Here is a 15,934-nt window from a genome sequence, read left to right on the forward strand (position 1 = left end):
CAAATGTATAATGCATTGTAGGCGGAGGTAGACTATATATATATACATGCGTACCCCCCAACTGCTCAGATATATTAGCAAAAAAAAATATATATATATATATATATATCAGCCTTACCTAGAGGGAAACGACGATACTCACACCGCCGCTGCTTCCTGACGACTGGCGGCCCCGTAGCCGTCAGCGACCAACCGACCCAGAGACCCTCTGCCTAAAATTATTTGAACGCCATATTGAAATTCCTGGCGTATAGCGCCAGGAGTGTGTAAATTAATATTTATATGCATTATAGGCCTTTCTAAAGTAATTTATAGATCTGAATATCATATATTGTCTAACAAACGAATTATTTAAGTTAATATTTTAATTATGCCAGATACAAGTCTCATCGCACACAAGATGATTCGTCAGCAGATTTATTTTTTTATTTATATATAAAAAGAGTTCTTAAATTCTTGTAAAGCCATTAACATGCATAGCGTTTCGGGCAGATCCTTAATCCTAATTTTTTCTCCGGAATACGACCCGCCAAATCGTTTAACAACCAATTATCTGCTGTGTAAACAGTTAAGAATTGGCGTCCGGTCATTCCTTCTCGTAACACATCTCTAACTCCTGTCCATGGAGGACAGAAGAAAATGTATATATGCTGCTTAGCATTGTAAATGTGTGGCCACGTCTGTGGTCGAAAATTATAATAATAAAGAAAAAATCCTTCCCGGGCCCGCGGATACGAAGCCAGCTAGGTCAAAGCGCTGGCGGACGCGTACCATGGTAGAACTCTTTGAGATGTATTTTTTCTTGTCTCAATACACATGAACTTGGGCGCGTGCTTTACCATTACGCCGCAGAGACTACTCCGTGGCGTAGCCGGTCTACACAGCAATGATGGACGTGATGATCCCCTATTCTCTATGAAGAATTACAGAGTATAGATCAAAATCTAGCTATGAGTTCATCTAATAACTTCATCTCATAGGATGATTAAGTAAACTCTCATGGGTACAGCACATTAAATTAGCATTTTGGATTTTCAAGTGCTTGAATAGCTGACTTTGAATCACAGAATATCACTCCTCCAGTATTAGTATTTATTTATTTATTTATTTAATTATTTATACATATACAAGCAGGTACATTGGGTTTATAACAGTACTGCAAGCAAAATTATGCATCTATATGACGTCATGGCGACCCTCTCGAACGAATCACGATAAATCCAGATTGTAAGTCGTAGATGTACGGGACAGACGCGTCATACTTCAGCCTCACATAAAAGCTCCATTTTTTAACAAGTCATTATGTTTTTGTTAATATATGTTATTTTATTTATTTAAATCAAAGTTAATGTATTTTAATTTATAACTTTCTTTAATTGTTATACATTATACCATGTTTCAACTTAATCATTTTTACACAAAGAAAACCCGGATATATCTTAGTTTAGTGCAAAGGCTCACCTGAAGTAAACAAGGCCCATGCAAGAGTACTCTCTCGGAATAATATATGTTTAGTTCGTCTTAGTTTGCATGACGCTGAAACAATGAAGTGCATTGTACCAGGGGTTAATATTAAAGGTAAATCCTAACGATTTCCTCAACATCATGTATGTTTTCTTAGAAGATTTGTCTCATTTTAGACGTTTTGCCAAAAGTGTTCTCAGCTTTTTTAAGTACTCTTATATATATATTATGTTGCCCATTGTCAGGGATACACACCTACACCAATACACAAGAGCTGTATAAGTCATACCTATTTACTGCCAGGTGAGCAGAGGCATCAAGTGCAAAAAATGTACCTAAACATTTTGTTCTAAAAGGAAATATTTCCACCACACTGCTGTATCTAAATAACACATTAACATATCATTTATTCCTAAGATTCATACCTCGGCAGTCATGTAATCAGTCTTAAATTTTCACTATTTACAATATATCTTTTCAAATAAAGATTCTTTTGAAATCTTGATTTTTGTAAGCAGTCCGACAAATTACCATAAAAAACAAATGATAGACAAATAAGCAAATAAAATCTAAGAAAAAATAATTCTACAAGACATTCTTGACAGTCACTTGATTGTGGACATATAGTGCAGTGTCCTCTGAGCCTGTATTCAACACATTTATATATATATTTATTAGGGCTTGATTTAAGTAAACTTTTAAGCTCTTTATAAGAAGAACTTGAGTAATGACATATGTCACATCATTGAGATATAGTGCCAACCACTGTTTAATGGAACATTCAATAGTTTTGCATAAAATAGTATGAGAGTGACTCAGGTAAGTGTAAAACTCAGGACTAGTCGTGGTAATGCTGTACTAGTGCAGAAGTTAGGTCACTTGTCAGTCAAAACTTGCAGATATAGATTAATTTACTTTAGCGGAGATTTTACTTAGGTTTGCTAATGAATCTTCCTAGCATGTACAGGTACTGTACTTTTTTTTTTTTTTTTTTTTTTGCCAAAGGAGGTACAGTATCTTTGTTTTTACCAGTATGCTGTACAGTATTCATGTAAACATATTGCAGATACTCTATAGACTAAAAATTGCAATGTACTAGCATAGTTTGCAATACACAAAACTCTAAAATTATTTATTTTTTAAATTATTTATTTTAATTTTAAATGTATGAAATTATGTAACTACAGTGTGTGCATTTTATTTTCAGTTTTTGGAAGAGTTATGCACTCAATGGCAAAAATTGGCGATGAATTATATGTTGAACCAGATTCTACAGGTAAGAGTCATTTTCTAAAGTAAATTTGTTATTATTTTGTTATAACTTTCTAGCTTAATATTATTTCAATCTATAAAAGCTTAAGCAAGCACACTATAAAACAATTTACGGTAATATTTGGATACAAAATGGACCTCACTATTTTAGTGTTGAAGGAAAGCTGCTACTCAAAGACCTGGTGCAGTTCATGTTGAGATAGTGTGGCTTTTCCTCTGTACTAATATTCTTGTGACATTAAGTGTTGTTGTGGAAATTGGTCTACAAGACTTGTACAAGTACAGTACTGTACTAAATATTGAGTATCATTAAGCATTAACTTTTAAAAAGAAGTACACCTGTACAGTTATATACTATATATTGTAAAAGTATGTTTAATTTTTATTCCTATTGTGTGTGTGAAGCACAACTAGGTGAGTTCACAGTATTTAATAATTATATTAGTTTATATATGGACTGGATGGTAGAGCGACGGTCTCACTTCATGCAAGTCGGCATTCAATCCCCGACCACCCAAGGCATTCAATCCATGACCAGAGGAATTGGCCATCATTCCTCTGTCACATCCTAAATCTATACTGTATCCTGATCCCTTCCTAGTTATATATATATATAGTCATAATGGCTTGGCACTTTCTCCTGATAATTCCTTTCCCTTATACTGTATGTATATGATTAAGAAAATACAATTTGAAATGTCTGAAAATTATTTTGTTTAATGATAATTCAGTGTAATGATGATAGTTTCCTCCACAGGAGTTATCTTCCGCACTGTCAACTCATCTCGGTCAGCATTTGCTTCATTTCATTTTGGCAGCGGGTTCTTCACTCATTTTGATGAGGGTTTAGGCGGGCAACAGTCAAATGCAGGAGATGAGATAGTCAAGTGTAAAGTTGCTATGAAGGTGAGTTGTAGGTATCTGATTATTACTATAATAAGCGTGATCAAAATATGGTAATGATTACCTGGAAATCGAAAAGGTACTTGCTTACTTACTTTGCTTACTTGCTTACTTTGGTACTTGCTTATTTGCTTTGCTTACTTTAAATCAAATTCAGCGATGTCAGTTGTTCAAGGTTGGAGTCCGTGATGAACATCTTAGTTATTTTATTATTATTAATAATTTAATTTATTTTACATAATTTACTTAATAATTTAATTGATTGAATTATGCTGTTAATATAATAAATTAGTGATCAGATTGAAAACTATAAAGTATGGTAAATTGTTTGGCTCTCACTATGATGACAATTATGTGGCTATATGTCAATTTTCATTGTAAATACACAATAAACTAAATGTTAATAAAATAAGAAATATTGCCTTGGAACCAATTTTACACTCTAAAAACATTTCTTCTAAAATTACAATACTGTACAAAATTGTACTCAAATCTGGAATAAGCTCATGGGGATTAACTGCTGAATGATCCATGAAGTCTTGCAATGTAATATATTGTAAGATACATTTATAATTTTTCCAAATTTAATTTAGAGAATATTCCACATCATATTTCCCCGACCTTGCTATTTGACCCTTACACAAATTGTCTAGTGTGTAAGCCACCTTTACGTTTATTGTACCCTATTTTACAAACAAAACTTGGTACTGAATCCAGACTCCAGACTCTACTTGGGCACTTGTAACAGAACCCACAGTCATGTAATCAGCCAAAGCAGATCTGACCAAATGTAAACTATATCATTAGAATCATGCACATACCTTGTCACTATGTAATAGAATATGAACATTTTGAAGGAATTTTGAGATAATTCTATTGCACATTTTCAAGAAATGTGTATTTCATTCAAAATGAGGTGCTTCCAGAAATCTTAACCAACTATCCAAAGTAAGCTTACGAGAGGTATTATATGCACAACTTTCCATTGCTGCCTATTGGATGGGGGGTGGGGGGGGGGGGTGCATGATTAGTAAATATGTAACTGGCTCACTACAGATGTTAACTGCTTTGTTTAGAGATTGTTGTGGCCTAGTTCTTAAACCAATTGTATCATAAAACACCATGGATATACAGCATACTTAACTGTGTAACTAGTTTATCAGATTGTCACTTGCTTAGCTAAGTGAATTTAAGGTTCATTTCCTGAGTTCATTATGTACCTCTGTAACCTTTTCCACTACTCTCCACAACTTTAACATTATTTCTTCTTGTATAACTGATCATGTCAAAAGGCATTGGAAATCAAAGATTTCAAATCTCTCTTGGAAACTTCTTTCCAATACTGTACAAATTTAAGGAATTCCTATAATTAGCACTATTAAAATTTTCAGGCTTTTATAAATGTGCTCAAGTCAATTGCTGTTTTGGAAAAGACTGTGGAACGATGCAAACTGACACTAGATGGAGACGATGCCAAGTTAGGGCTTCAGCTAACATGTCGTCATGGAATTGTTAAATCGTGCAGTTTACCCTTTATTGAGTGCGAAACTTTACAAGTAAGTGAAATTCTGTGACTGTTTGTATCTATAAATATATATATATATATACTGTATATATATATACAGTACAATATGTGCATTTGATGTTTAGGAGCTCCCATCCTTGAAGATGCAGAGGCAAAAAATCTTATTGAATACATTTCATATACTGTACCTTCATTCATCAGTAAGACGGAGAGAGCTCTTGAATCTTTTGTAAAAGAATTCTACATGTATGATGAGTTTAATTACAGGATGAGAGCTACACTTGTGGTATCCCATCTTTCCAGTACTCTGTCATATGACACTGAAATTACTGATGGTTTTGGCCTCCACCGTCTTCTCACTTAACTTGCTCCAACTATCTACCACTCTGTTTACAACAAGAGAGCTTTCTAATGTTTTTTGGGAGCTTTGCTTCCTTAGCTTCAGTCTATGATGTCTTGTTCTTGAAGATGCAATTTCAAGAATTCTTTGTCAATTTTGTCAATTCCTGTTACTGTTTTGTATGTATTGATCATATCACCTCTTTTCCTTGGATCTTCTAGTTTTTATATATTTAACCCCTTTAGCCTCTCCTCATACTTCTTTCTTTCGGTCTTGGAAGAAGCCACATGGAAGCCATTTAATTGCATGTCTTACACCTTTTCCAGTTTATTAATGTCCCTGAGATATGGGCACCATACAACCACTACGTATTCCAATTTTGGTCTTATGAAAGTCGTGAACAATTTGTTTAAAGTTTCACCATCCATGTATTTAAAAGCAATTGTGAAGTTGGAAAGCATAGAATTGGCTCCTTGCACAATATTCTTTATGTGGTCCTCAGGTGATAGTTTTCTGTCTAGAACCATCCACTAGATCCCCTTCTTTATCAGAGTTCTTTAAAGCCTTTTCACATAATTTGTATGTTGTGTGTGTGTGGCCTGTTTTTTCCTGTTCACCATCCCATAATGTGGCATTTATTCACATTAAATTCCATCAGCCAAATGTTGCTCCATACACTTATTTTATCCAGGTCTTCTTGAAGGGCTTGACAGTCATCTAACTTTCTTATCTTCCCTAGTAGTTTGGCATCATCAGTAACATGTTCATATAGCTCTATATTCCTTCTGGTAGATCATTCATGTAGACAATGAACATTACTGGTATTGGAACTGAACCCTGTGGTATACCACTTGTAACAGTTCTCCAGTCTGATACATTACCTCTGATTACCACCCTTATTTTTCTGTCAGAAACTTTCTAATCCATGTCAGAAGCTTCCCTGTCACCCCTCCAGTATATTCCAGTTTCCTAGACAACTTTTATATTTTTTGTGGGACTGTCAAAAGCCTATATATTTTTTTATGCCCAGGTAAAGGCAGTTAACCCAATTATCTTTTTCTGTAAAATCTATATCTGTGGCTCTATCATAGAAAGTAAGTAAATTTGTTACACAGGACCTTCTTGTTCAAAAACCATACTGTCTATTTGTTATTATATCATTTCTCTCCCAAGTCTTTTACCCATTTGATTTCAATTATTTTTATAGTGTTTTGACTACCATGCTTGTCAGTAATACAGGTCTATAATTAAAAGGGTCTTCTCTGTTATTATTTTTGTAAATTGGAACTGTTTGCCATTTTTCATATATTGTATTTGCCAAGACTCCTGTACACAAAGATAACTGAAAATTAAATTGACGTAGCGTGCTCAGCTCAAATGTGCACTCACTTAGAACCCAACGTGACACTCCATTTGGGCCAACTGTTTGCTCCTACTTAGATCCTTCAGCATTTTTCTACTTTATTATTTCTACTTCAAAGTACCTCTATGTTCTCTGTGTTATTCTCTGAAATTCACATTGTGTGTGGCTCTCTGAAAACTAGCTTATAGGCAATCCAAAGCCTAGCTTATAATCAACTCCTTTGAAGGCAGATTCTTTGGCTAACTCAGTAGCTCTGTCATGTATTTGGAGGCCAACATGAAATTGAATCCACATAAAATTTTATTGTATTTGTGAATATCTTCAGACACAAGCATGTTACAATTGTGTCTTAAAAAGTTGAGCTCAGTTATGGACGATACAGAATCACTTACAATTAATGTACTTGTATCAAGTTTGGAGACTTGTACACATTTCAAGGGAAGAAGTAAGGCAAATAGTAGTTCGATCTGAAGGGTTGTTTATACAGACTCCCTACACAAAATATAAGCCATCACTCATTGTTAGGACAACTGCACTTCCAGCTGCACCCATGGAGCAGTGTAGAGAACTATCAGTGTATGGTAAATTTGAGAAAGAGAATGCTCTGTGGACAGTGTATCAGTATGAATACACTGTCCACAGTGTATTCGGCATTGAGCTTTGCCTCAAGATGAAGCTTGGGCTGATCTTTAACTTGCTCCTTTGGTAGGAAGTGAATGATTAAAATTTAAAAAAGGTAGTCTCCCAGAGTGCAGGACAGTGTCGTCGTTGTCTCCCTTTGTACAAATTATAAATCTGATACATTCTGAGTTCAGTTCCAGTTTTAGTTATTCTCTTTGAATGAAGGGGAACTCAAAAAATTATATCTTATTGGAAGAATCAAATTAAAAGGGAAATGAGCTTAGTGTATTTAGTCAAGGGTGACTGTCAAAAAGTAATATAAAGGTATATTACTTTTTTACCTTTTATATCTGGTCATATCAAAAGAAATGTTATGAACAGATTCATCATTTGTAACATGTTGTGTGAACTGATTGACTTCCCTTATATTTCAGCATATCTTGCTTATAGTGCAATATATACCCCTTATACCGATAGGCTGTGTATGACAAGACTTCATGCACAAACCACATCCAAAGTCAATCTCGGGTTCTGAGTGACGCTGTCCTCAACTTCCAGCTTAACCAGGAGGAAGTTACCCTTTGTGTCTCGCCTGAGAAAACTGTTCTTAGGAACTATGTTGATGATGAGCCTGGTAAGGATGATTTTTACAAGTTACTTTCAATTAAAAATGTGACAAGGTATTGAAAGAAGCGCTCCTAAGGAGGTAAGTACATGGTAAGCACAATCGACTTGAGAATGGTCTAGGATGGACCGAAACGTCGTCGTCCCTTCACTTTCTAGTGTGTGTGGTTTGGTCAACATATTTTAGCTACGTTATTGTGACTCCTCGTCTGCATAAGTACACGGAGCTAATTTTAAAAATGAGTTATTTTGCTTCTTGTATGTATGCACATTAATGGATAATCATATTGAGCTACTTATTTTCAAACTTACCTTACTTAAATTATTTTTGGTCATTAGTTATACTGTACAGTATTTATAAGTAAGGATAGGACGATTAATCGGAATAGGTATTGAGAATCAGAAGAATCGAGCATTTGTCAGTAATCAGAATCGGTATTAAATCGAGAGGAATTTTATTATGATTTCTGATTCTTAAAACAATTCTTTAACATTTAATAACAAAATCCATTTTAGCTCTGAAGATACATACTCTATAAATGATTCCAAATCTGTTATTGGTCACATTTCTCAAGCCAAAGTCTGACCTGTCAGCTGGTAGCAAAGGTGATGATGAAAATTAATTCAACTTCAGTTTTGAAAGATGTTTTCTGAGTTAAAGAAGAAAAGGAAATTAACAAAGGGAGGTCCAAATTTCAAATCAAAGACAAAATAAGAATGACAAAGGAAGAGAGACTGAAAAATTAAATAATTAAATATTACGCTTTGAAAATGGTAAATAGCGATGAAAGCCCATTACAATGGTGGAAGTCAACAAAATCTACATAATTAGGAAAGTCTTTCGTAATGTGGCTCTCCTTGCCAGAAAATAATTATGCGCTCTTCCCCTCTTCAGTTGAAAGTGAATGAATGGCATTTCAGTGTTGGTGGAGCAGTATATTCACCAAAAAAGAAACAGAATGCAAGCCAAAACATGAGATGCTAATGGTTTTACATCACAATTTAAGAGTCTTGGGTTTCAAGTATGAATCATTTTTTCTCATTCACTTACACTTGCATTGTGTAGATTAAAATTGCTTTTTCAGCATAAACCAAAAATTCATTTAGTGTTAATTTAACTACTACCTGTATTGCAATGTAATTTTATTTGAAAAAAGTATTACAAATTTGAGTATATTGTAAGATGTATGTAACATGTATAACTGTGATAGGTAATGGAATGTTTTCAGTGTTTTTTATTTTTCTTGTGTTTTGTAGTTTAAGGATTACTTTTTGAGTGAAAACGAGTAAGCTATGCTTTGAGCTAGTGTTCCATTGGTATCTTTATTTGATGTATGATTACAAATTTTATTTTGTTGTATAGTACACAATCATTTTTCTAGAGATTTTACTACCACAAATGTCAGTGATACTGGTTTATAATTTAAAGGGTCTTCTCTGTTTCCATTTTTATACATTGGAATTATGTTTGCTTTTATCCATATATCAGCAAAATTTTCTGATGTTAAGAATGATCAGAAAATAATATGTAGCAGAGCAGTAATTTCTTAGATAGATATTAAATTACAGTACTACTTTTTCCTTGTTTACTTCATTCATTTTAGCTGCTTAGAACTAGATTTTGCATATGCATTTTGTTAAATGTTTGCTTCTTTTCAGACCCTGGCAAGGCAATTCACACAATGCTTACACTGGAATCAGGAGAGTTTGATGATTACAATATTTCCAGTGAATGTGAGGTAACATTTTGCCTCAAAGAACTAAGAGCCATTCTTGCATTTGCTGAGCCAGTGAATCTTCCCATTTCATCACATTTTTCTGAACCAGGAAGGTAAGAGAATGTAATGTAGAAAGTTACAAATGAATTAATGAGGAATGAAAATAACTTGTGAGGATTGTACCATACTATATGTAAATGGAATAGAAATTACAAAATATGAAGGATGAATAAATTCGTAGAAATCACCATTGAGAATCAAAATGACTGATCAGCAAGGAACGTTTCATAGAAATGATAACTTTTGCAGTGTGAAACTTGCACCAGCTCATGTATGAGCAAGTCTACCCCTCAAGTAGCTAGAGTTTTGGTTTCAATAAGGAAATTGCTCAGGCACAAATTTGCATCCTCTGAGCTTGCACAGATTAGGGGCTGACTACATTTTATTTCCATTGTGGGGGGACAGGAAATCTGAACTTAGGCTTATTATCATGGTTACCCTAGGCCAACTACTAACCTTCCTTAAGATTGCAGTCCACAGCAGCAGGCGGGTACCTATTTTGCTGCTAGGTGAACAGAAGCATCAAGTGAAAGGAAATATACCCAACTTTTTTTTTTTTATCCTGCCTGGGAATTAAACCCGGGTCGCTCGGTTTTGACCCAAGAACATAGACCCCTATGGCTCCTCGAACTGGGCAGTTGTGGAGTCTCTTTTTATCAGGTTTTTATATAAACCAACATGAAATGAATATATATAAATATTGTATTATTTTTCAATGAAGCTACAGTGATTTATGGCATGGTATGGTACAGTATAATGAAAGTAAAGGAAATACCATAGATTAGAATTCCAATAAATAGTGTCTGAAACGTTTGCTTACCTTTAGAGAAACACTATCCTCCCTTTCCTGCTAAGGAAGTAAGAAAACAAATGTCAATATTTGCTATATTTACTATTTATTGAATAATGTTATAAATGTTTTGCTTTTCAGCCCCATGATATTCAGCATTGACAACAGTCCCATGTTTGAAGGAACATTTGTCTTAGCAACCCTGTCTCAGAAGCCAGATACACAGATCTCAGGAAGCCACACTTCTGGCAAGCGTATCACTCAGCCAGTACGCAAAAAACAAGCTCCTGAGTCGCCTTCATGCTCACAAACCCCTGCCATGAATAGGATAACGCAGTCCATTAACGATTCAATTCAAGTTGAACAAGTTAATAATATTTCCAATGGAAAGAGAGGTAGGATGGCCTCCTTCATTGCCTTTCTTTATGCATTAATTTTGTCTTTATGTTAATGTGTTAATAATGTTAATAATTATGTCTTTTGTCTCTCTTATCTTTTATCAGAACTATTTTATCAGTGTCTTTTATCAGAACTATTGTGTACCTACATTTATCATTTGTCCTCATTTTTAGCCTGCCACAGATTCAAAATCATAGCTAAGAGGTGCTAATTTTCTTTTGTGTCATATTTGTTTAGGTTGTATCTAAATATTTACAAATACATTGACATTGATATTGAGTCCTGATTTGGGAATCATTTAAACATTTAAAAAAGAGTCATTCAATCTTCCTATCAGTTTTACATTTGCTGTACTCTCATTATAGGAGTATCTTTTCTCTTTTCCTTGTTCAGTATTGCAATCTGTTATTGATTCATTGTCTTTACCCGGTTTCTCCACCTTTACCCGGGTGGGGTAGGAATCAGCCTAGAAAAAATTTGAATAATATACAGTATTGAAAAGTTATAGATTGAATAAAATATAAATATCATAGATTCATTTGTTATATCATTTATATTGTAGAGCATCACAGAAAAATAAGCACTTGCACACTCCAGCCATTATAAGCAGCAACCCCCCCCCCCCCACCTTGTCATAAGGTGTACAGGGCAGTCTCCTCATGAATTGTCATGTATATTATATACAAATACATTTACACTCTCTCCCTACCAAATTGCTTGTGCCCAGCCTTATCCCATACAATAGCAAATGCATTTTGCACACTCAATTCATGTTCCTCATAAGGTCTGTTGCTATAATTCTTGATTTTTCATTAGACCACCATGTCATCTCACATCCACACATAAGGGCCAGCACCAGCACCTCTTCCTTCAGCCCTCTGGCTGCATCTGTGTATGGCACCAGTCTCCTTTTCCTGACTGATCCTACTCGCAGTGTTTATTTAAAAAGTCCCTCTTATCAATTTTGCATTCCTGGTGACCACTTGAAGCACTTAACCTTTCACATTTGTTACACACACACACACACACACACACACACACACACACACACACACACACACACACACACACACACACACACAATATTGTTTTCTATCCATCAATATGTCTTTACTTTCATCCACATTCATATTATACATACATCTCCCACACACATTAATACTATTTTCAATACGTCTACATAAATCTCTATCATGCTCTAACATAAATGTTTTATCTGCATGCATCATATTTGACGTTGAATCTGTCAGTGATAATTACTCATTTCTGCTTCTAGCATTCTTTCTTCACACACTTATACCAATGTATTAACTTTATTTTAGTAAATGTGATGGCTTAAAACAAGCCCAGCTTAGCATAAAATTGTGTATACAAATGTCATTTGTGTCTATGTTTGGTCCTATCTACTCTTCTATAATATCTGCCATTTTAATTTTCTACATTTTTTATGCCCCCTTGCATAGGAATCTATCTCTTGTTATCGTAGCATTCCACACACATTACATACCAGAGCTTTCTTATACCTTTAGCATGCTCATTCTTGTTTGCTAACAGAAACATACACTTGAAAGAAAACTTAAAATTTCAGTTTTGCAATACGGTACCAGAATCTAAACTTACACTTAAGACATATCCACACCCCATACTAGACTGTTCTTCACTCCATACTAGACATTGACATACTCCAGTTTAGACATTCACACTCCATTCGAGACTTAATCATATATTTGGCCTTAATACTTTTCTCACAAGGTGCATTTCACACTTATCTGATATAGTTTTTTATTTATTTAATGTATTCCTAGGCCCTAGTGACTGATATTAGCTCAGTCAGCCTCTGTTTCTGTGTCCCATATCTGCATAATTATTAAATTTTCACCAACATATTGTACACCATGTTTTGCATATGCTCATACTATCTCCATACAGCATACAGCTTCACATCATATCAGAGCATATGGAGCACTACTTAAAAATTTGGTTCATATGCATATTGTAGATTGACAATGCAGAATGTTATCAACTAACAAATTATTTGAAATATATAATGTTGGAAGTACACAAATTCTACTCAAAGGGGAGCATAAATGACAATGTGTCATGATACTAACAATGTGTGTGTGTCAAGAAAATGTAATGTAATTTGGATGTGAATATAATTGTATGTTTACAAAATAATCGGGATATACATACAGAATACTAATAAGAACGGTCGTGGCTAATTAACTGATACCGTAATTTGTGTAATCTTTACAGGAAACTTATCCTCGCCTTGCAAGTCTACAGGTCTCAGAAAACCAAGTACTCCACTCCGTAATGTGGCTGCACCACATTTATCATCAATGCAACCCAGAGATACTAGTAACATGAATGGAAATACATCCCAACTTGAGATATCTCTACCAAATTTAGATGTAAAAAATACGGTTGCAGAGGAGGAGGAGGAGGATATTGTTCCTGGAACTCCACCCTCTAAGAAGTTAAAATTTCTTTTCCGTCGCTGCTTTGAGTCTACATTTGACCCTCAGACAATTCCTGGACATAATAATATTTTAGCAGGAGACTCAGATGATGACTCATGAGTCAAATTTCTTCTTTATTGGTGGCAATTCGTGAGTTTAAACTGCTAGAAGGGATTTTTGTTTCTGAGGCTAAGCATTGTTATGTATGCATTTTGTAAAGAAAGTGTAGTTATGAATTAATGAATATATATTGAACAACTGCTTGCTGTTTTACTTGTAAAAGCAGATTGAATGGCAAGGATAACAGTCCCAGAAAGAAAAATTTTGTTTGACAATGACTAAGTCCAAAGTAAGATAAACTATGCATATGTGATTAGATGGAGAACCCTCTGTTAGCCAACTTAGAGAAAACTGCATTGATTTTATAATGTTAAGATCAGATAGATGAGAAGTTGAATCCTCCTCACACCTGAGGAAACTTAATTTGTTTACATCTTCTAGGAGAAATGTATACATTGTGCCGTACGGTACTTTAAATTGATTAAGAAACCGGTGCAGTTAGAACAAAGGTAATTATTTTTTTTGGTTCCATTATTAGTTGATTGGTATTGCTCTTTTTTTTCATTTAGTGACATTGTAAGTTATTGAAATTACAGTATATTTGTTTTTATTATGCACTACTGTGTTTCTCAGTTAGTATATTTTTACATAGTAATGCAAATATTGACAATTCTCATGTATAGATGATTTTAAAATGCTGTATAAAGGTGCGTCTTGTTGCAAAAGTAATATTTTCCTTTGACTTACAAATTTTTAAACTGTCAAATATAATTATACTGACATACTTACTATGTAATGTACAGCATTTGGTAAAATCCATAGCAAGCTAAAATAAATAAAGTAGCTCTCATATAATTAAAACAAAAAGTTACAATTTCATAAAACAGGAATGTGTAATTGGTTAGATTTTAATTTTGATTTTGATTAATTCTTCTACGATTTTACCAGACCATACCACTACCGAAGTTTTAGACAAGATAGACCTGTCATAGATAATCTTCACTGTGCAATCAGGTGAGTAAATGGCTTGAGAGAATGCATGAGTATGCCACACAGCCAACAGCCATATGTCTCACTTGTGGCAAGACAAGGCAATTATCAGGAGAATTAGCACTAAACCTGTATAGCACTTGGAAAAAATATGAGGATAAGGATTTAGGATTGGATGGAAGAAAGGAAGGATTCCCAACCACTTGGACAGTCCGGGGATTGAATAGCAACCTGCTTGAAGCGAGACCGTAACTTCTCTGTTCAGTTATTGTTAATCCTTTTGTTTGTTCAGTGAAAAGAAGTCCTTACATATTCTCTATTTTTGTGTGTGTGTGTGTTTATGTGCATTTAAGTGTGTGTGAGATTATGTATGTACTGTGTACTTAACATTTTATGGGAACTGAACCTCAACTTCTGGGTGTCTTTCCAACTGCCTGTTGTCTAATGGAAAGACTCATTCTTGTATTTCTTGTTTATATCTGCTTTTAAAAATATGGATGGAGATAAGGTAATTATCAGGATAACGTGTTATGCCATAACTGCTAATTATGACTATATAGCAGTTATTGATAGAATTAATTTCGGTTATTTCTAGTTCTAATTCATTTCACTTGCACACTGCCCTCACATTGATGAAAGTGTTTACTGACATTAATAAGTTAATATTTTTCACTTTGATGCATTTCCTCTCGTTCTGCTTTTGCTCATTATAAACACACTTGATCGACTCCCTTTAATACAGTATTTTTACACATCTTATCCATGACCCACCTAGCTCCTATTTCTTCACGTAAGAATATTTGCATATGTCTGTAATCCCTTAACTTTATGTTTGTATTCACTCATTAGTTATTTGCAGGGAACAAGGCTTGGTGCCTTCTTTTGACAGTTACTTAGTTGTAGGGAATAACTTCTAGCTCATGATTACAAACTCTTTAGCCATTAATTGGCTCAAGTAATGTATAAGTTTCCCGTGGGTTTTGTCATATTTCCATTCTAATCCACTTGTGGGCAGTTGTCAACACTGCTTCTACTCCTAGTTCATTACATTTATTGCCGTCACATTGAAGAAGTTTCATTTTATATCTGGATTATTTGGGTGGTCATTTTCAATTTCTCTCTCCTTGTCCTGGTACCCTTTCTTTGAATAATGTGTTTATTCACTTTGTTGATGCCCCAGAATTGATTTGTTTTTCCACTAATGAGAGATTTTGTTCTTTCAGCTTACCCAATATAATTCAGTATAGAGTGTCATGTAAAACATCTGTGCTTTTCTCTAAGTTTTCGTGTGTGTACTTTAGGGGTTGGGTCCCGTCTGGTACTGCAACTCAAATATTGGTCTT

The 15,934-nt window shown here is 34.4% G+C and overlaps 2 protein-coding genes across 2 annotated transcripts in view; one reads left to right on the forward strand and one right to left on the reverse strand.

Annotated features, from left to right (window-relative positions):
- The window catches only part of LOC138351898 (vacuolar protein sorting-associated protein 29-like), a 20,192-nt gene extending 20,013 nt beyond the window's left edge, over nucleotides 1–179 (reverse strand). Inside the window, exon 1 of the mRNA XM_069304003.1 lies at nucleotides 119–179. The gene's annotated coding sequence lies outside the window, so the exon portion shown is untranslated. The remainder of the gene's footprint in view (nucleotides 1–118) is intronic.
- Nucleotides 180–1,420: 1,241 nt separating this feature from the next.
- LOC138351899 (cell cycle checkpoint control protein RAD9A-like) lies at nucleotides 1,421–13,802 on the forward strand. Its single transcript, XM_069304007.1, has 8 exons — nucleotides 1,421–1,578; nucleotides 2,672–2,740; nucleotides 3,494–3,642; nucleotides 5,031–5,195; nucleotides 7,966–8,122; nucleotides 9,772–9,943; nucleotides 10,822–11,075; nucleotides 13,336–13,802. Exons 1-8 carry the CDS (start codon nucleotides 1,545–1,547, stop codon nucleotides 13,659–13,661), a joined length of 1,326 nt encoding a protein of 441 aa, XP_069160108.1. The 5' UTR covers nucleotides 1,421–1,544; the 3' UTR covers nucleotides 13,662–13,802.
- The last annotated feature ends 2,132 nt before the right edge of the window (nucleotides 13,803–15,934 follow it).

Source organism: Procambarus clarkii, chromosome 51 (assembly GCF_040958095.1).
Source record: "Procambarus clarkii isolate CNS0578487 chromosome 51, FALCON_Pclarkii_2.0, whole genome shotgun sequence".
NCBI lineage: Eukaryota > Metazoa > Arthropoda > Malacostraca > Decapoda > Cambaridae > Procambarus > Procambarus clarkii.